At 40.0% G+C, this 21,571-nt stretch overlaps 1 protein-coding gene across 1 annotated transcript in view; it reads right to left on the reverse strand.

The window, feature by feature from the left end:
• RYR3 (ryanodine receptor 3) overlaps positions 1-21,571 on the reverse strand; it is a 577,606-nt gene that overhangs the window by 442,873 nt on the left and 113,162 nt on the right. The window contains exons 4-7 of the mRNA XM_074955741.1: positions 16,464-16,484; positions 5,190-5,201; positions 4,798-4,872; positions 1,627-1,705 (exon numbers count right to left, since the gene is read on the reverse strand). Of these exons, the coding sequence (XP_074811842.1) occupies positions 1,627-1,705; positions 4,798-4,872; positions 5,190-5,201; positions 16,464-16,484 (187 nt within the window). The remainder of the gene's footprint in view (positions 1-1,626; positions 1,706-4,797; positions 4,873-5,189; positions 5,202-16,463; positions 16,485-21,571) is intronic.

Here is a 21,571-nt window from a genome sequence, read left to right on the forward strand (position 1 = left end):
GAGATAAAAATGCACATATTCCTTAGAGCAGCATGCTAAAACAAATGGCAGCCAAACTTGTAAGGTCTCATCCATAATAGTAACCATGAAACAGACTGGAAGCAACTACTAACTCCTTCCTGGAATCCAAAAAGGAGTGAACGAAAAAAACTCTAAACTTCACAGGGTTCAGAGTAGAGGTCATATAGAGTAGACAGCCAGCCCAGGAAGAAATGTCAAAGATTAGACTCCCTGTGAAATGGGGGTATAGAATGTACATGACTGTGTCACTCCATCACTACTCCCAAACTTTACTTTTATTATTATTTTAAAGACCAAAAAAAGTCACCTATCTGCATCAATGGCTGGGGGACTCGATGGGACTGGCACTGAAATGGGGACAGTCTCAGAACAAAGGTTAGAGGTTTTTAAGGCCTAGCTTGACAAAGCCCTGGCTGGGATGATTTAGTTGATGTTGGTCCTGCTTTGAGCAGCGGATTGGACTAGATGACCTCCTAAGGTCTCTTATATTCTGTATTCCAACTCTAATATTCTATGAGTCTATGAAAGGGAGGGAGACATTTGTGAAGGGACAAAAGGTAGGTCCCTCCCCCTGGGATGGGGGCCTGGTCTTTGGTTTATGGCTGGCAGCTGTTGCTGGTCTGCTTTTTTCTTCTTTTAAAATAGCAGTTTCATATTTTAGCTCTCTTTGGCCTTTGAGACCTGGGAAGTGACTTCAAGAAAGTGGGGGATAGTTAAAAAAAACAAAAACAAAACACCTTTGTTTCTCTCACTGTTATTGGCACTACTCCCTGAACTTTAGTAATTAGGTTGTCAGGTTTCCATGTTGATTCTCGTAAAGGTGAAACTTAGAAAAAAATACAATGCCCAAAATCTGCTCATTAACACAATTTAGACAAAAGAAAGATAATTTAAATGAAGATGATGTAAGACTTGATGAGATTAGTTAGGATAGTTATTGTTACAATATTTGAGGACAAATAGGTTATTTGTATGTCTATTGCTTTTAATGTCAAAAGTTCAAAGCCTCAAAGTTCAAAGTCCCAAACCTTTTGATCTTTATTTTTAAATCTAAGATTTGTTTCTCTCTCCTATTTTATCCTGGTGGTATTTTAATGGACTTGTATGGCAAGGGAATACTTTCCATGCTCTCCCACCCCACACTTTTTGAATTATTTTTTAATGATGAGACTTTTATAATCTTTGCCTGTTTTTGTTTACTACAGTTACATTATTGTATTATCTGAAGGATGAACTAACAATTTAATACTAAAATAAAAGTTTTAGTGAATATTAAATATGCTAAAATGGAATTAAAAAATAAGTTCACAAAACTTTATTAATAAAATAATATAGAAATTTGTACTTAGTCCATATTTGCCAGTGTTTTCCATCTTAAGATAACACTGACCACTGGTCATACAGTGTTGTTTATTTCATGTCCACCCCCCACCCCGCAGGGTGCTGACCTTACTGTAAGTCAGTCTTCTTATTTCTTAATGAATAAATAATGGCAGGTTCACAAATTTGTAACGCTAATAATATCTGTCACTATCCTAAAGGCATTCTTAAGACTAGTACAACTGGCATTTTTTTCTCACAAAATAACACAAAATATTGGCATACCTGCTGCATTTTCTTGTAACCCCACATCAAATGCAAGTTTATCTGTCTGGGATCTTGATGTTGACAAACAAGTCAAATACTGCAAAACATGTTGACATTATTAAAAACATCAAAATCAGCAGAATCATTTGAGGCATACATCTCTAATCGAAGATGCTCATCATAGATTCATAAAGCTCAACCCTAACATTAAACTGAATTTAAATATCCCATTGACTGCAATGACAGTTCAAAACTAGCATCTTGCAGGAATTTCTCTATGTAAGATAATGCTCCTCCTTCCAAGTGTAAAGGTACACACATGAACAGGGATTTTGAGACAAGCAGGCTTCCCATGACAGCATTGCTCCTGAGGAAGACATATCAAGCAGACCTGAAAGCAACAATGTCTCCTCACTTTAGGCACTGGCACATGCTCAGACTACGAGTCCATTCAGAATTGCACCTTAAAGGGGTGGTCAGAATAGCCAGAGCTCAAAAGCTATTATTGGGAATTCCAGCACAGGGGGAAGAAGGGGAGTTGCTTCAAACACATCTCTCTTTCCTTCTGCATATTATTGACCACTATTTTATAATTGCTTCTGTGAGATTTTTTCTCCTCCAATGAAACAATGTGATCCAGAGAGGGAAAAAACCTGAAACTTCCTAGTAGATAAGATGCCTTAACAAATGACACAACAAACAAAATCCATAGAAGAGAGCCTCAAAATATTGTCAAGGCATATTTGTGGGTGTGCACTGTGCAAATGCTGGGGAAGCTGGGGAGGGGAGAACCTACTATATAAAATACCCAAGAGAAACTATATAACTCAGTGCAGAAATGGCATAAACTTACTCGCAGCAGCAACTTGCGATTGGCACCTATTTGCATGCACCATTTCAATTAACCGCTAGGCATAGAGATCCCATCTGCAAAAAATGGAGGCTTGCAAATACATCTCAGGCTGCAATACTCTCAAATAATGCATTATAACTTAGGGCCATATCCTTGATGCTGTCATGCATGTAGTAGTGCACTACTGCACAACCTTAACAAGGTACCCGTCCCTTTTGCCTCTCTAATGGTTGTTCCTAGCCATACCTACTGCTGACTTCGACAACAATTTTTGCGCTGTAACTGGATGGCATGTTGCACATCAATTTGCACTGTGCATTTCTATAGTGTGGTGTGTTTCGGGTTTTATGGCAGATCTTCATCCTTTCCACATATTTTTACCACAAAGGGTGAACATATGGCCCTCACATTCCCTTCTGAATGTTAACACCTTCATTCCTAAAGTACTTTAAAACATGTGCAAAACATGCCATTTTAATAGCTCCTAGACATTGATTATACTAATTTTACAGTTTCTCTTTCCATGTGAACTTCCGTAATGCTGGAATGAATAAATAATGATCAATTTCTTTTCACTCCTTACTTTAGTTACATCATACTCAGTATATACTAGCAATTTTTGGATGCCTCAAAGGGACACCTTAAAGGTTTTCACAGTGTGGGTGATTGATACTTTGAGTCACCCAAAATTAGTGGTCGCTTTTGAAGATATGGAAAAAGGCTAATATAGTGCCCATCTTTAAAAAAGGGAAGGAGGAGGATCCGGGGAACTACAGGCCAGTCAGCCTGACCTCAGTCCCTGGAAAAATCATGGAGCAGGTCCTCAAGGAATCAATTCTGAAGCACTTAGAGGAGAGGAAAGTGATCAGGAACAGTCAGCATGGATTCACCAAGGGCAAGTCATGCCTGACTAATCTAATTGCCTTCTATGATGAGATAGCTGGCTCTGTGGATGAAGGGAAAGCAGTGGACGTGTTGTTCCTTGACTTTAGCAAAGCTTTTCACACGGCCTCCCACAGTATTCTTGCCAGCAAGTTAAAGAAGTATGGGCTGGATGAATGGACTATAAGGTGGATAGAAAGCTGGCTAGATTGTCGGGCTCAACGGGTAGTGATCAATGGCTCCATGTCTAGTTGGCAGCTGGTATCAAGTGGAGTGCCCCAAGGGTCGGTCCTGGGGCCGGTTTTGTTCAATATCTTCATAAATGATCTGGAGGATGGTGTGGATTGCACCCTCAGCAAGTTTGCAGATGACACTAAACTGGGAGGAGAGGTAAATACGCTGGAGGGTAGGGCTAGGATACAGAGGGACCTAGACAAATTGGAGGATTGGGCCAAAAGAAATTTGATGAAGTTCAACAAGGACAAGTGCAGAGTCCTGCACTTAGGATGGAAGAATCCAATGCACCGCTACAGACTAGGGACCGAATGGCTCAGCAGCAGTTCTGCAGAAAAGGACCTAGGGGTTACAGTGGACAAGAAGCTGGATATGAGTCAACAGTGTGCCCTTGATGCCAAGAAGGCCAATGGCATTTTGGGATGTATAATTAGGGGCGTTGCCAGCAGATCGAGGGACATGATCGTTCCCCTCTATTCGACACTGGTGAGGCCTCATCTGGAGTACTCTGTCCAGTTTTGGGCCCCACACTACAAGAAGGATGTGGAAAAATTGGAAAGGTTCCAGCGGAGGGCAACAAAAATGATTAGGGGACTGGAACACATGACTTATGAGGAGAGGCTGAGGGAAAGGGGATTGTTTAGTCTACGGAAGAGAAGAATGAGGGGGGATTTGATAGCTGCTTTCAACTACCTGAAAGGGGGTTCCAAAGAGGATGGCTCTAGGCTGTTCTCAGTGGTAGCAGATGACAGAACAAGGAGTAATGGTCTCAAGTTGCAGTGGGGGAGATTTAGGTTGGATATTAGGAAAAACTTTTTCACTAGGAGGGTGGTGAAGCACTGGAATGCATTACCTAGGGAAATGGTGGAATCTCCTTCCTTAGAAGTTTTTAAGGTCAGGCTTGACAAAGCCCTGGCTGGGATGATTTAGTCGGGGATTGGTCTTGCTTTGAGCAGGGGGTTGGACTAGATGACCTGCTGAGGTCCCTTCCAACCCTGATATTCTATGATTCTATGATATTGGCCTCAATGTTCTTGCGCAAAGAGGGAACACTAAATGATTATGTTGCTTCATATATTTGTTTGTTACTTGATCTAAAGTGTTTATTATATCTTGAGTTTATTATTATCAGTTATGGAGAACACATTATTTTACTGTAGACGTAACATGCTTTTCCAATTGTAAGTGCACTCTGTTATGTAAGTTAACAAGTCACTTACCATTCCACTGAACGAATGCCGAAGTAGTATAGCATGGCCATACAGCAGGGTTCTGTGACCACCTCCTTGAACTGCCTATAGAAATGACAGAAAATGTTAACACTTGATAGCAATGCAGGGATTCTGACTGTTTCCATTCATCTGAAGTTACCAATAATTTAAGTATCATACACAGATACTCAAATTGGATTATCTACAAAAGTGCAGATATGTTACAAAAGTTTGTACATTCGCAATATGGAAGTAGTTACAGCAATAACTGTTTTCACTGTGAAAAAATAACATATTTGACCAGACAATTGTGACCTAATTATCACTTTAGTGAGTAAAGTAAGAAACCAAAGTTTTCTACAAATACGTTCTGAAATGAAATGAAAAAAGGCATTTCTTACCTTTCTTATAAACTTTTCAGAAGCATTCAGAATAAAAAAATATGTAATTGAAGTCTTAAAAATGATTATCCATATGAATATTTTAGACATGTACATTTTCTTATGTTCCCACATCCTAAATAATCAACGTTCAATGAGACCACATGTTGCTAATAAGGATAAGCATTTTCTAAAATTAGCCTAAGTTTTTATCACAGGTGATATAATTATGGTATGGGTCATTTCATTTTAACTAAATACAATTTGAGAGTGGTCAAGACATGCAGAATTGTCAACCCAAACATTCAAAAATCATGAGTCAGACCCCCCAAATTGTGAGATTGGCTTAAAGATAATGAGATTTTAAAAATAATAGGTTTGGGGTTCTTTATATTTGCCTTTTGGAATTGTAGCATTTACAATTCTCATTTTCAAGCTTTTCTCCACAACCAGGATGGCTTAACAATTTTTTTTTTAATGAAAGCCAAGATTCCAGAATCTGGGGGTTTAAGAAAGGTATCAGACATCATAAGAGTTGGCAACGGTGGCTATAAAATATAACTAATAAACAATAACAAACTTTACAGGGCTTCCATTCATTTTTTCTCTCTCAACTTTCTTTCTATGCACGCACCCACATAGTTTTTATATTTTATCAAGTTAATCAAAATATGTCCAAAGAATTAGGGCTAATTCTTGATGCATTCTGGTGTTTCCAATTGAAGTATAAAAAGCAGAATTTGACTTATGTATTTCTAACTGTTACATACGGCTAGAGAAGATGCGTACATTTGGTAAAAGCTTATGCTGTCAGTTTGAACATTTCACCATGGCTTATTTTCCATTTAATGCTTAGACATTTAGGCCTGATGCTCACTTTGTTCAGGGACCATTCAAATAGCCTTTAATACACGCAAACAAGGTGGCTCTTGAAAATATAATGGTAGAATAAGGCTCATCTCTGGTTTACTTTATATTTTTCAAAAGTGAATTCTCTTAAGGCCAAATTTTACCATTGGACATGTGTAGAGGAGAGTAGCGGACCAGAGGAGTGGGGTGTTTCCATGGGTTAAAATAGCTTGCACAGGCAAAATTTGGCACTAAATGAATTAACAAGTTCATCGATTAGTCCTTTAAGTTTACATTTCATATGTAACAAAACACTAGCTCTAAAAATGCCAAGCTGAAGAAATTCCTTGGGACTTTGTAGCTGGGCACCCAGGTTACCTAATGTTGATTCAAAAGACTAAAGGGGAAATCATGTTTGTCCAACAGACACATACTAAAAAGCCAAAAGTAATAAAGTTGGAGATGATTCCTTTATTGTCATAACAACAAAATAAGGGTGAGCACAGTTCTGATTTTCTTGCTCTACTAACAAGCCTCAAGTAGAAGTCTGCTACACAACTAACAAAAATAATCTCCACAAAAGACAACCCTTCCCTGCCCACTAATTAAAGGGGTTTTCTCTTTATTGTACGTACACCCTTTCTTTTATGTTTTGATTGACATGGAAATGAAGAGGAAATGTTGAAGGGGGGGGGGGTTACTATCAATGAACAAAACCATCTCCAAATCACATCTGACTTCAAAAAAAAATTGTGCAGTTCCTTTTTCATCTCTGCGTCTCAAAATTTAATTTTTAATTTGTAAGAGTCAGCATTCTGCAGTCAGTTTAAATTATATTGGTCCATGCTCCAGGAACTGTTACAGTATAGTGGTCACTCTCAAAAAGGTTGGCAGTTACCTTAGGCAATCAGTTACCATTGCAGATTCATGTCATAAACACAACCTGCAGTCTGCTGATGTTAGTGTAAAACAAGGAACCTTTCTTAAATAATGGAAAGGTAACTGCTTTAAAACAAACAAACAAACAAACAAAGATGCCCAACAACCTTAGAGTCTTGGAGAAGTCTACCAATGTTTGTTTTTAAAACATGAATAATAATTATTGGACGGAGCAAGATACTACTGAGGGGAAAAAACCCACTCACAAAAAATTGTTATTGCTTTGTGTCTGCCAAAGCACAAATCCAGCTGGCCATCTTAGGCGGGAATAACTGCCAGAACTCATTGGCATGAGCTTTTCACAGGAGGCGCTTGACGATCTAAAGAAAAATGATACAGCAGCCCACACAATTATTTTGCTGTTATTACTACTTATTAGTCCAGCTATGTGACATGAGAGATCCCCAGGGTCGACCTGGGTTAAGCCCTGAAAAGACATTCAATACTGACAGATTACATCTGTCACCTTTTAGAATCAGAGACTGAACTCACTTGTGCATATATGTTGCCTGCTTCAACCTGTAAATAACTCATTTATCTTTCCAAGTTAATAAACCGTTAGTTAGTTTATTACAGGATTGGCTACAGGCATTGTGATATCTAAGGTACAAATTGATCTAGGGTAAATGACTGATCTCTTGGGACTGGAAGCAACTTGAATATTGTGTGATTTTTGGTGCAACTGACTATTTATCATTAAATCCAGCTTGCCTGAGTGGCAAAATAGACTGGAGTGCCTAAGGGGACTGTCTGAAGCCATGATAAGACTGTTTCAGTGATCTAGGAGTTCACATTTGTTACTGGGTGGTGAAATTTAATGATAGGACATACCACCAATCTTGGGGGTCTGCCCTGCTTTTTGGGGTGTCCACCCTGAAGTCTGCCTTGAGGTTGGCACACTCAGTCATGAGCCACTCCAGACAGCATGATAGGGGGATTACATGTGGTGGGGGTGGAGTGCAATGCTCAGAAGGAGAAAATGTGCAAAAACACAAGGCACAACATATGACACTTTAACTCCTACATGTCCAATCAGTAGAGCATGAAGCCCATGGGCTTATGGGTGGGACAAAAAGTGACCTTCATAGTTCTCTTCCTGGCTACAGTTATTTGAGAGCACGCACCTATATGCAGCCCTCAGCATTGATAACCGCAAACATTAAAATATCAAGAATCAGGCCCCCAAAATCATAATATTGGCTTAAAAACAATGAGATTTTTAAAAGTAGAATTTTTGAGGTGTCTAGGTAATTAATTAATCTTCTGACTATAAATGAAAATCCAGAGAAGAGCAACAAAAATGATTAAAGGTCTAGAAAACATGACCTACAAGGGAAGATTGAAAAAATTTGGCTTCTTTAGTCTGGAGAAGAGAAGACTCAGATGGAATATGATTACAGTTTTCAAGTACATAAAAAATTGTTACAAGGAGGAGGGAGAAAAATTGTTCTCATTAACCTCCGAGGATAGGACAAGAAGCAATGGGCTTAAATTGCAACGGGAGGTGTAGGTTGGACACTGGGAAAAACTTGTAGTTTGTGTATCTGTCGGGGTAGTTAAGCACTGGAATAAATTGCCTAGGGTGGCTGTAGAATCTCTGTTGTTGGAGATTTTTAAGACCAAGTTAGACAAACACCTGTCAGGGATGGTAGATCAGTGGTCATGATCTCCAGCGATGTAGTGTGGCTGCCACTAAGGCAGACTCCCTACCTATCCCGGCCCCACGCCGACCCTGGAAGTGGCCAGTGCAGACCCGCAGCCGTGGCGGCAGGGTGGCAGGGGTGTCCTTCCGTGCACTGCTTCTGCCTGCAAGCACCACCCTTGCAGCTCCCATTGGCCGGGAGAGCTGCGGGGGTGGTGCTTTCAGGGAGGGGCAGCACACAGAGCCACGTGTCCCCCGCCCTCACCAGGGGCGCATTGGTCCTTTCTGGGAGCAGTGTGGTGCTGGGTAGGCAGGGAGCCTGACTTAGCCTCGCTGTGCCCGCCGCCGCCCGGGAGCTGCCAGTGGTAAGTATTGCACGGCAGGAGTCTGCACCCCAATCCCCAGCCCTGAGCCCCTCCTGCATCCCAAACCCCATCCCTGAGCCCCCTCCCAGAGCCAGCACTCCATACCCCCTCCTGCATCCCAACCCCCCCCGCACCCTGAACCCCCTCCCAGAGCCAGCACCCCATACCCCCTCCTGCACCATGAACACCCTCCTGCACCACAACCCCACCAAGTCCTCTCCCAGAGACAGCATCCTGCACCCCAACACTCTGCCCCAGCCCAGAGCCCCCTCCCAGAGCCAGCACCCCATACCCCCTCCTGCACCCCAACACTGCCCAAGCCCTGAGCTCCCTCCCAGAGCCAGCATCCTGCACCCCAACACTGCCCCAGCCCTGACTCCCTTCCTAGAGCCAGCACTCCATATCCCCTCCTGCACCCCAACCCCCTGCCCGGTGAAAGTAACTGAGGGTGGGGGAGAGCAAGCAACGGAGAGAGGGGGGATGGAGCGGGAGGGCTTTGGGGAAGGGACGGAGCATCAGGGAAGGGGCAGGGTAAATCCTGGGTTGCCCTTAGATTCAAAAAGTGATCTTGGGCATAAATAGGTTGGAGACCACTGGTCTAGACAATACTTAGTCCTGCCTTGAATGCAGGTAATTGGTCTAGAAGAACTCTCAAGTCCTATGATTCTATGATGAGATGAGGTGAAGGGGGGACTCAACACACTGAGGGTAAAATTGGAGAAATCTCCAGAGAATGGGATAGGGAATGAGAACTAGTTATTTAGGGCTGGGGTTCTCAACCTTTTTCTTTCTGAGTCCCCCACCCCAACATGCTATCAAAGCTCCTCAGCCCACCTGTGCCACAACTAGTTTTCTGCATATATAAGCCAGGGCCAGCATTAAGGAGTAGCAAGCAGGGCAATTGTCAGGGCCCCATGCCTCTGGGTGCCCTGTGAAGCTACGCTGCTCAGGTTTCTACTTCAGACCTGAGTGGCAGGGCTCAGGGCCCTGGGCGTCAGCCCTGCACAGCAGGGCTTAGGCTGTCTGCTGTGGCCCCCCGAGAGTCTAACCCTGGTGCTGCTTGGCGGACTCCCTGAAACCTGCTCATGGCCCTCCAGCGGCCCCCAGACTCCACATTGAGAATCACTGATTTAGGGCAACATAAGCTGACTACTGAAGCAGTTTGAGAGGAGTCTCACACTAGGGCATTTTCTACTCCGCTAACTGACCTGAACCTTGAGGCACCCCTGGAAGTCTTAGCCAGAAAAAAGCAAATCAGTTTGGAGAGCCTAAGTAAGGAAATCTAGAATGCCAGGTAGTGCAGCAGTCTTTCTGCCCCAAGCAGCTTAAGGCAAGCCTGACATATTGCTTCTGAGAGTGTGGCTGGGATGTAGAGCATGTGCAGTCTGGTTGGACGCAGAGAGGCAGCCCTATTTTTTTTTAATCTCAGCTGGGACCAGTTGTGCAGTACTGACTTCCTTTAGTTCCTCTGGTAACATACTCCCAACACCTCCACTTCCCAGAAGACATTATCATTGCTAGAATCAGAATTATTGTACTTGTTTAATTGTAAGTTGGAGAAAAGAGAATTGGGAGTATACAGCCAGCACCAGTTAAGTCAGCATTCCAGATGGGCAAAGGCTGGCACTGTAAGATGGGAAGAGAGGTAGAGGAGCTCTAGCTTCCCTGAGAGCCTGGCGTGGCAGGAATGGCTGCAGTGCTTTATATATGCCACTAGGCACAGCTGTTCCGATGTTGGATTAACAAATAATAAGAAAAGTGGCTCCAAAAAAAGGAGAAAGACTACACCAGTCCTGGCTCAGGAAGCAGCAGGTTTCACGAGTCAGAATTCCAACTTTGGTAGAAATTATAGTATATTCATTACCATTAAAATGAAGACGAATTCAGCTTTTATTATGATTTTTTGCACCACCACATACGTGCACAGGTCCTTCCTAAGTAGCGTGTGGTCTAAATAAAACACATGACAGCACAAATGACAAACAAAAGTGTATGAGGATGATAGGAAGAATAAATTTACAACACAAAGAGAGGATGAGATGAACTATTGTGTACAGACGTCTTGGTATTCCCCTTTCCTTTTTCAAGCTGTTCATGGAGTTTTGAGATGCTGTGATTCATATGCCACTGTAACAAATGTGTCACAGCCTGGGCTATAATCTGTGTCAGATAGTTGGCTGGTTCCATCATTTAGGCTGTGTGCTGTCTTCAGGTCATTTCCTGATCTGACTTAAGGTGGTAGAATACTAACATACATTCAAGTGCTTCTCAATACTTCAAGGTCAGGTGCAAAACAGTTTTTTTCTCCAGTTATTAAGGACAAAGCTTTGTTTACTATTATACTTTTATTTTTATCTTGAAATTGTTCAGATACCTGTCAAAGGTACTTAAAAACACCCAGTCAATGCAATAAAAATACTGGTTTGGTGTACCTGAAGCATCTATTTGAACATCTGGTGTCTGTTCAGCCTCTGTTACTAAAGGCTGTAGGTCAAGTATATATATAAAGCCAAAAGGTGCAAATATTTCCTTTGTCTAACCAGTGACTGACCATATGAAATACATTTTAAATCTATTAATTTGTACGCGGAGTTTCAGAGTAGCTGCACTGCCGTGTTTATTAGCAAAGCCAACTATAATAGTGGATATTTTGTAGCCACTTTTTCCAATCCATAAATCACAGTCCCTTTATTAAATATGGGATTTCTAATTAATATTCTGGCACGATTGCCCTCCAAGTCTGTATGGTTGGTGGTCCATGTATTGAAGTAAACAAACATATGATGAACTGTTTTATTTTAAACTAAAACATGCCTAACTCTCCTTTTGTTTCCCTTCCTAATACTTAGCTTCTCAGATGTCTGTGGTTTTCAATCAACTAATGGCCTAATCTTCTGTGGAGGTGAGCACTCCTAATTTCCATGGTCTTCAATGGAAATTGTAGGTTTTCAGCATCTCCAAAGGTAAGGCCTAAATTTATAGTTGGTTTTTTGACGTTTTAAAAATCTAAAAATTTGTTAAAAATAAAAAATAGCCTCTCATTGCAGAAAAGTGGCCTCAGCAGCAGCAATCTCAAAAACAGCATCAGAATCTATTTTTCTTCCATTTTGACTGCAGAAAATTAATCATTCTGGTACCATCAGGATAACCCAGAAGGCAGCAATAAACTTTAATATTTGCATAGAGCTGCAAGCCACAATGAATGAAAACAACTCGAATAATAAATTAAAATTGTAAATTTAAAATTGTCAACAGCAATCTACAAAAAAAGTAAATTGTGGAATAAACAAATTTATGAGCATTATTAAAAAGTGTTTAGATCCCACTTGTGCTGACATTTGCCTCCTTGGAGGGACAACAACAAAATAAATAATCAGTTATTTCCCAATGGACTAGGACTCTAAAATTAACACAATGTAATGTGTTAGTGCAGCACAGAACCTTCACTGGATCTCTCCATTGACCTGTGGGCAAAACTGCAGATTTTTCAAAGAATGCATGTGAATAATGGTCACAAAAATAGTCAAAGCTGATTTTTTTAAATGAGGCAATAGCCATATACTATATATAATCTAAATGAGTTAGTATTATGAAACATATACATAATGCTTTAAAGGTACATGATGTTTCACGAGACAGAGAATAAGAGAAGATGCTTACCCTAAAGAATTTACTAACCCAGATGCATCCATTCTTGTGACTCTAACGTTCTTACAATGTTTACCTGAATGCAATCTGTATCAATATACCTCCACAACTGGTTAACCAGCTTGAAAATAATTAAAGTATTATGCAGAGGGCGCACACTGGTATTTTAGGGAAAAGATTATTTTATACAAACATGGTTGAGACACCCCCATTTCAATTTCTGACACTAAATCCAAAGAAAGACGCAAATGGACAGGATTTATTTTTATAATGTAAAATATAATGTATAAAATCAATTTTAAAATTATTACCCACCCACGTATGTATATACTTTACTGAAAGTACTAATTTTTAAAAGTGGTCAAAATTGAACTGCTAAATTTGCATGACCAACTTTCTGGGCATGCAATTTGAAGCAAGAAATATTGTGAGTCCTCCAGACTTGGATTTGCACAAACAAATGCTATTCATATTCATAAAAATAAGCTTCTAAGCTCCAAACTCCAAGCCTGAAAATGTTTCCATGCAAATTCAGAGGCCATGTTTGAAAAATTTCCCCGACTGCTAAGAGAAGTTAATCTAAGAAAAGTTAAATAAAGTAAAGCTAGGGAGGGATTAAATATTTAACCAACGAGTTACAACATTTGAACAGTTGGAATATATAACACTTCAAATGTTATTCCAAATAACTGGAAATCAGGGAAAAAACACAACAGTTCAAAGTAATAATAGTTCAGTAGGTATTCAAACTTTTCAGTCCAAGGCCAAACATCATGTTAAGGAGGTAAGGAGACAACAATCAATATTTAGGGGCAAATTCTCTCTCCTATTTTATTCACTTTATGCCACTCAGGTGGTGCAAAGAATGAAAAAATAATCTATCAATCCCCTGCTGGAAATACCCCAGCTGGGACACAGGAATCCCTATGCATTTCCTGCTCTGCAAGCGCAGAGTGTTCCAGTTATTCTCCGTGGGCGTATGGCTCCTTGGGGAACTGTTGCTAGCTGGTGCAAGTCAGAACAACCCCTAAAATGTTCTAACTTGAGCTGGGGCAAAATCAGGGAACCAAAATTAACTAATGGTTTTCATCTTCTCCTCTTTCAACACTGCCTCCTGGGCTGTCCTGGGTGGCTGTGTGGGGGAGGAGTGCCGTCTTTTGCTAGACACTCCCCTAGGGTCAAGCAAAGGCAGTTGAGCTCCTATCCTGATTTCCCTGGGGCTCCCACAGAATGGCAGATAATCAGGCAATGGAGCAACCATATCTACTCTTCTCCTTTCCATGAGAACCAACACATGGAGAGAGCAGGTGCTCAGAGTGCTCCCGGATCACATCAGAGCTGCTCCTGAAGCTGCAGGCCATGACAGGCAGTTGAGATAGTGGTAGTGACCAACTTTGTTCATACACTTTCATTTGAAAGTGGCATGGTATGACTCAAGGAACACATTCATAATCAAGTACACGTTTTCCTTAAGAGGGCCTCTCAGGGTCATGGATTGGACACCACTCTACTATACAAAAGAACTAGCTTACATATGCAATGCAGTATTGAATCCATTTTTAAAAATAATGCTTTTAGGGGAACTTCAGTACTTTAGGGGAAGTTCATTTCAGTAACGTTCACTTGCTTCAAAAACAGCACATTGAAAATTCTGAGGCCAATGCTGATAATTACAGAAACACATTTCACATGAGCCTGTCTTCAACACTCCAAACATTGGGACAGACCTGAATACCTTTACTCACATGAGCAGTCCCGGTGTCTTCAATGGGACTATTCACCATGGTGATTTGCTGAATTAGGCCCACAGTCATAGCATCTGTCATATTTTAATAAATCACCACTAACAATACAGAATACATTCCAACTTAAATCACAAATCATATTTCTACATGAGATCTACTATCTTTACAATTCTACACAAAACTGTTGAAGTCATCCTTACAACATCAATTGTGCATCAAGTTTTGTTTGCAAATTAAGACACTATGAACAGAAAAGTAATGGGGTTATATTAAAATAAAATACTAGACCTACAGATTTTATCGATGAGATGAAATGCTTAGGCACATCCTACCATATTTCAAAAAATAATTCATAGCCATGAGCACACCAAGTCTGGTTTGTTTTTAAGCCAGCTCTGCCATCACAATCCTCTACACTTCACTATTTATATAGCAGAGAAGCACAGCTCATGAAAAAATAAAAATATAGAGTTGTTACATTCAATAGAATCATTGCTGGGAGCGGGGGACTTAAAACATGTTAGTGTTACTTGACTCCATCACTTCATCTGGATAAAAATTGCAGATGAAATAAATTCAGCTTTCTAATCCACCCTGTGAAACCAGTTTGAATCCTTCTTACTGTAACAGATGCAGTACGTTTGGTCATATCCACCTCAAGTAACCATCACTCACAAGCATTGCACAAATGATCCATGTCTTCAATTCATAACCAAATAGAGCAAACAGGTTAAATTTTCAAAGATTGGTTAAACTCTTCAAAGACTGGCTAAATGCTCCTTTTCATGAATACTAAAATCATGAAAAAATAAAACTCAAACAGACATGCTAAATGGAGGCAAAAAACTACATAAAATAGATTTTTGAATTTCAATATTTTTGGTGAATATGGATTTTGGTAGCTAATTCCAACCTCAAAATGCTTGAAAACAAAATGCTTTTTCTATTCAGACATTTAAAATCATAGGCTACTGCAGGCTCTTGAATACAGTTATGTATGTTAATGCAGTATTTCAAAATATATTTTCATCAATCACCTTACAGTTAATAAGTTAACTTTTCTTGCAGGCAAAGGCTATCATTACTAATGCTCAACTACTGCTTCTGTATATCCATTAAAACACAAGAAAAATTCTAGTGTTTATAGAATATTAGGGGGAGAACAGTGGTTATTCTCGTTGCAAAACAATATCCAGACTGCATCACAAGCATATTTAGAATTTGAAAAAAAAAAAAAAGACTAAATAATTCATCCTTAAAAGACAATTCCACAGAAATAGGAATTCTATTTTCAGAAAAGTAGGTGGTAGAGAACAAGAGAGAGAAATATTAGTCAACAGATTAAATGTTATATGTTCTTTCACTTGAAAATGCCTTTACTCATGAGATCGCAAAATGTAAAAAGCTAGTTTGACCTTAAAGTTTTGGGACATAGTTAGCATTCTTCACTACCGTATTGCCAAAGATGCAATGCCATAGATTTGGCATGTAGGGCCTGACTCTGCCACTTTTGCTCATTAGAGGGACACCTTGCTCTGAAAGTTATCCAATTGATTTCATGGGGCTATAGGTAATGTAATATACAATTTATTTTAAATAAGGTGCAGAATTGAGCCCACCGAAAGTATGTAATTTTTTCACTAGCCTTTTTCATTCTTATTATGCACTCCACAGTTATATGTAACTGCAAAACTGTAACTGCATAATAGTATTTGAAGCTGTATTAGGGCTTCTAAGTAACTTGGGTTAAGCATGCTTCCCGTAGATTTTAATACAATAGTTTGAAAGTTTGATGATTAATTTACTGTACCCTCAGATCACAGATCTTCAGAAATTTCTAAAATTTCAGAAGTCCTCTACTTAAAATTTAAAAATTATTATTTTAAGGGACAAAGAATTCAGCTTGGCTTAGACAAATATTTTAACTGATTGATTGATCATTAGCTTGGAGGTGTGTGGGAACATCTACAACCACAAGAAACAATAGGCACAAAGATTGAAACTGTTCTGATCACTTACAAGTGAAAGGCCTAATTTATTAAAAGTACAACTGAAGTCAGTTTCATGCAAACTATATGTATATTAAGTGAAGAAAGGAAGAACATACCCATTCGGAGAGGTCACTAGGCTAGCAAAGTGAAAAACAAAATAATAAATGAAAATTTAGTTGTGCATATGATTTTGTTGTGGATGTGTTCAAATGTTTTGTTTGCATTTTTTAAATAGTTCAATAAACTCAAACAATATAAACATATTGCTGACCTAATGGTTGGATCTACCATTGTCAGGCATTTTTAAATTGACCCAAATAAACAGATATATAACGTTCATCATTAATTCTCTTCTGACACAGTTCTGATACCATCAGCAAACTGGCTAGTAAGCTGCATGCAACAGTATAAAATGAGCTGAAAGAAGCTGTAAATCATGGTAATGGTATTGCAGTAGTGTTACATCATAACATTTATAAGGATGAATTCAGCCAAGGAAAATGGTCAGGAAAAAAATTAGCTACCCTTGCTTTTACCATTAAAAAAAGAGAGAGAGAGAGAGAGAGAGAACGGAACAGATTAGTAAACATATTTTACTACTTTCATTTTATCAGCTTGAACAAAAACTGATTCTTTCATGCTCTTTCTTATTGTGTCACACATACTTTTTCACAAAGACAGTAATTAATTTGATTGTGTTCGTGAATGCTATAGCAAAACAGGTCTGATAATCAATAGCCCCAGGTTTTGCTTGTTCTGATACTAGTTTTAAATATAAACTTTTGAGTACTAATCAAAAACTGTATTTTAAATTCACATTATTTTTGTTGTTGCAAACATTCCCTGCCCTCACACATGCGCACACATAAATACTACATTGTATAAGAGTTATGGTTAGAGTACCCACAGTATTTCTGATCCCAATCCTTAAAAGCAAGGAAAAGTTAAACCATCTAACAGTGCACACCTTCTATTCCTCCATCCAGAGAGAGACATCTCACAGCTAGTTCAATCACCATAAACCATAGACAGTGTACCACAACCTTACTTCTGCCTAAGGAGAGAAGTCAACCTTCTTGCAACTCCTCCAAACTCATCACCACAAACAGATAAGTCTGCTCCTATCCCTCCACCCATTCTGCAGAATTCCAGAATATCATACTCATTGAAGTCTGGGAAAGGGATTCATGGAAGGCTGACATCCTTATTGCACCAGAGATAAGATGATGGTGCATTGTTTGTGTTGGTCATTGGTGATAAGGTGAAGTAGGCTAGTGGTAAGGTGTCAGTCCATGGCTGGAAGAGTAAAGGATATGTACTGTTAGATGGCTTAACTTTTCATTTCCTTGCCTTTGAGGTTGCTGTCCGGTATGCAATGTGTGCAGGAACCTTAACCAATATAAAATGTGTATGAATTATCCAGGGTTTTTAGCTTGAGAAAGGATCTCCAACCAAGAGTTTCTTGCACAAAGAACAGCATATCCTTAAATGTGCCCAGTAGACATAGGGGCTATACTCCTGAGTCAGCTGGTCACTTTCATGAAAACCCTTTGGCAAGAGCCACAGCTAACAAATGAATAGATAATTTTGCATTGCTAGCCACTGAATACTACACTTGGATCATATTTTACAGATTTTCTCTATAACCATAAAGGCTAGAAACAATTTTTTGAAGCAATACTTAGCTTTTGGAGTATCCATTTGATGTTATAAAAATTGGTAGTAAACAATGTGACAGAAAAAGAAACAGTTATGATGAATATCAGCAAATGAAAATTTAGTACAATAATAATTTTTAAAAGTTGAACTACCCTGCAGATGCTGAAAAAATTCTACAAGTGACTCAGTTTTCCAATCTGAAAACTCAGTAATTAATTTTCTAGCAGAGCCCAAAAAATCATAAGGCTCAAAAAGTAAACTTTCGTAAAGGGCTGATTTCTAATTAATTGTAAGTGAAACTGGTTTAATCCTTCTTGACTCTCAAGGATAGTTTACACCAGCTAAGGGATCTATCATAGCTCCACTAATTACAATGGAACTGTGACAATTTGTTCCAGCTAAGGATCTACCCCATAGATTGTGTATTATCATTTAGGGAAGGATACACTATATTCTTCATACAAAACATAGTGAATTAATCACTGCTTTACATAGAAAGCTGAACTCCAACTTAAGTATGGGACTCTGATGATTAGATAGAGAGACACGAATATACACACAAAATGTCTTGTACACATACACACAAATCCTGATTCAGATACATTGCATAAAAATATCTCCAGACACACACATTTGCATCTCCTTTTTAACATAATAAAATCCTTCCCATTATAGGTTTGATGCATAAAGAGGTCTGTCCACTTTCTACAACTTGATAACTCCACCAGCACATTGAAAAGAACCCTACAAAATCTCAGCACATCAGTATATTTCCTCCTCAAATTTTACAAAATCAATCCAGTCAGCTGCCTTTATAGAATCTTTGTAAAACTTTTAGGCTATAACATTCATTTTATTTAAAAGATGTTTGCTTTGCAGGTAAAAAAAAAAAATAGGGATGGCCAGAAAACAATTCCACTTCGAAAAACATTTCCAAGGTTGTTTTTGTTTTGGATTGGAAAGAAAATGAGATTTTTGAAACTGAGTGAGAGAATGAAAAAGAGAGACACTGTCTGTTGGTAGTTAGGATCCTGGCTTGGGAGACCCAGGTTCAGCTCCTGATTTGGAATATTCTGGGGTGAAAATCCCTGCTCTGAATCTACACTACTGTAAATTATTAAACTAACTGAAAACAATTAAGTTACTTTTTTTCTTCCTCTGAGTACTGCAAACTTGAATTTGTGGTACTAAAGCAGCTTATTTTTACACGTGGAAAGATATCCAAAATAGTCCCAATATAAAAAGTTAAAATCTCTAAAACCCTTCTAAAATAGTATTTCTGTCAAATATTTGATGCAGGTGCAATATATGTTGGCTTATTATGGTGCAAATTCTTTATTGGCACTCCTTTTGGCTGACTTGAAGAACATATTCACATCTTCATGAGTAATGAATTCAGTCATCCCAAACTTATTCTGATGAGCCACAACACTTCATACCACATCATCATATATATTCTATAGGTATGTGTGTATATCAGAGGTGGGCAAACTACAGCGCGGGACCGTCCTGCCTGGCCCCTGAGCTCCCGGCTGGGGAGGCTAGTCCCCAGCCCCTCCCCCAATGTCCCTTCTGCCTTGCAGCCGCACACGCAGCACGACGTGCACCTGCCCACCTCTCAGGCTTTCCAATAAGCCTGTCCTGCAGCTCTGAGCAGCATGGTAAGGCGGTGGGAGGAGCGGGGGGTTGGATAAGGGGCAGGAGGTCCTGGGGGGTAGTCAGGGGGCAGCTGGATGGGGCAGAGGTTTGGGGGGGGGCCATCAGGAGGCGGGGGGGTTGGATGGGGGTGGGGTCCTGAGGGGTCAGGAGGGTTCCGGGGGGGGGGACAGGGAGCAGCTGGGGTTGGATAGGGGGTAAGTTCCTGTGGGGGCAGTTAGGGACTCGAGTCCCGGGAGGGGGCAGTCAGGGGACAAGGAGTGGGGCAGGGGGGTTGGATGGGTCGGGCAGCCTGTCAGGGGGCAGGGATGGGGATAGGAGTTGGGGCAGTCAGGGGACAGGGAGCGGGGGGGTTGGATAGGGGGTGGGGTCCTGGGGGGGTGGTTAGGGATGGGGGGGGTCCCAAGAGGGGGCGGTCAGGGGAAAAGGAGCAGGGGGGGGTTGTATGGATCGGAGGTTCTGAGGGGGACAGTCAGGGGGTGGGAAGTGGGAGGGGGCGGCTAGGGGGCGGGGGCCAGGCTGTGTGCGGAGGCCCTCCATACCATTTCGCAACCCCGATGTAGCCCTAGGGCCAAAAAGTTTGCCCAACCCTGGTGTATATACATAATTTATGTCTTTAAACACACACACACATATATGAACTTCAGCATTTTGTGCTAATAGAACAGTATGAAAAATAATGTGCTTACATATATGACTGGTTCTGCAAGCCCTCTGTAGATATCTGTCCCAGTAAAGTTCCTGAGAGCCCCACACATAAAGCACTGCAGGAACAGGCTTGTAGAGCGGATGCTGACTTTTTAAAAATTATTATTATTATTCTGACCCAACTGTTAACCAAGACATTGGGATTATGGATTGCATTTAAAAATTGTTTATTTTATTTTTTTTATAAAAGAACAGGAATATCTTTAGCACCTGCAAAGAGAAACAACTGGTAAGAACGTGAATTTGAGGGTCTAAAAGTTTGACAGTCTGTTCAAATTGCAGGAATGCAAAAATTCACCGGTTTTAAATTTTTGTTTGTGTGTGTTTGTGACCCAAAAATGCCCTTTCCCCCCGCCCCAAATACAACTTTGTTGAAAAGGTCTTGATGCTAAAAGCACTCCGGAGATTACATCAAAATTCAGCTGAAGTCAATGGGAGGTCATCTCACAAAGTGAAACTCACCATCATGCTAAGGGCCAGCACTAAGTTAAGTACCTGTTAAGTTGCACCACAGTGGTGAAACACAGGCCTTGTGCTGACCCACTGCAAAGGAGCAAGTTTCAGAAGCATCTGCAGAAACTGAATAACTTTTTAAAACACGTTAACATTTTCTTTGAAACCATATAAAACTTTAATTGTTTGGGGTATATATCAACTGTTCCTATTTGCTCTGGAATAAAAATCCTACACAAGGTCTATACTCAAAAATGAATCTTTATAAATGGAATAATATTTTTGGCTATTTCTTCTATATCTCTGATGCTTCTGATCTATTTTGGGTTTGGGTGTTCATTTTTTTCCCTTTGCATTGCTTGCAGATGAAAAATTCCTAGTTATCTAAAACTTTATTTTGTTAATTTACAATGTTGTTAATGTGGCATTTTGGGGCAGCTGTTTTAAATTTCCAACCAACCCAATTATTAATTTTGAACCATGGCTATGGCACTTTAATGTGAAAATTTTAATATATGCGAATCTGCTGAAACATTGCAGTGACCTCATAGATTGCAAACTTAAAATGATCTAAAAATGTATTAAAGGTCACACACACACTGAAAGAGGAAGAATCCACTGAGTTAGTGAGCACTGGGACGGGTCCTTATGCAACACACTACAGTGGCTCTGTTACTCACACAGTGCTTGGAAACATTTATCCTATTTGAAAAGAGAATATAGCCTTTTGACTATAGATGGGAAACTT

The sequence above is a fragment of the Natator depressus genome, chromosome 6 (assembly GCF_965152275.1).
Source record: "Natator depressus isolate rNatDep1 chromosome 6, rNatDep2.hap1, whole genome shotgun sequence".
NCBI classification, from domain to species: domain Eukaryota; kingdom Metazoa; phylum Chordata; order Testudines; family Cheloniidae; genus Natator; species Natator depressus.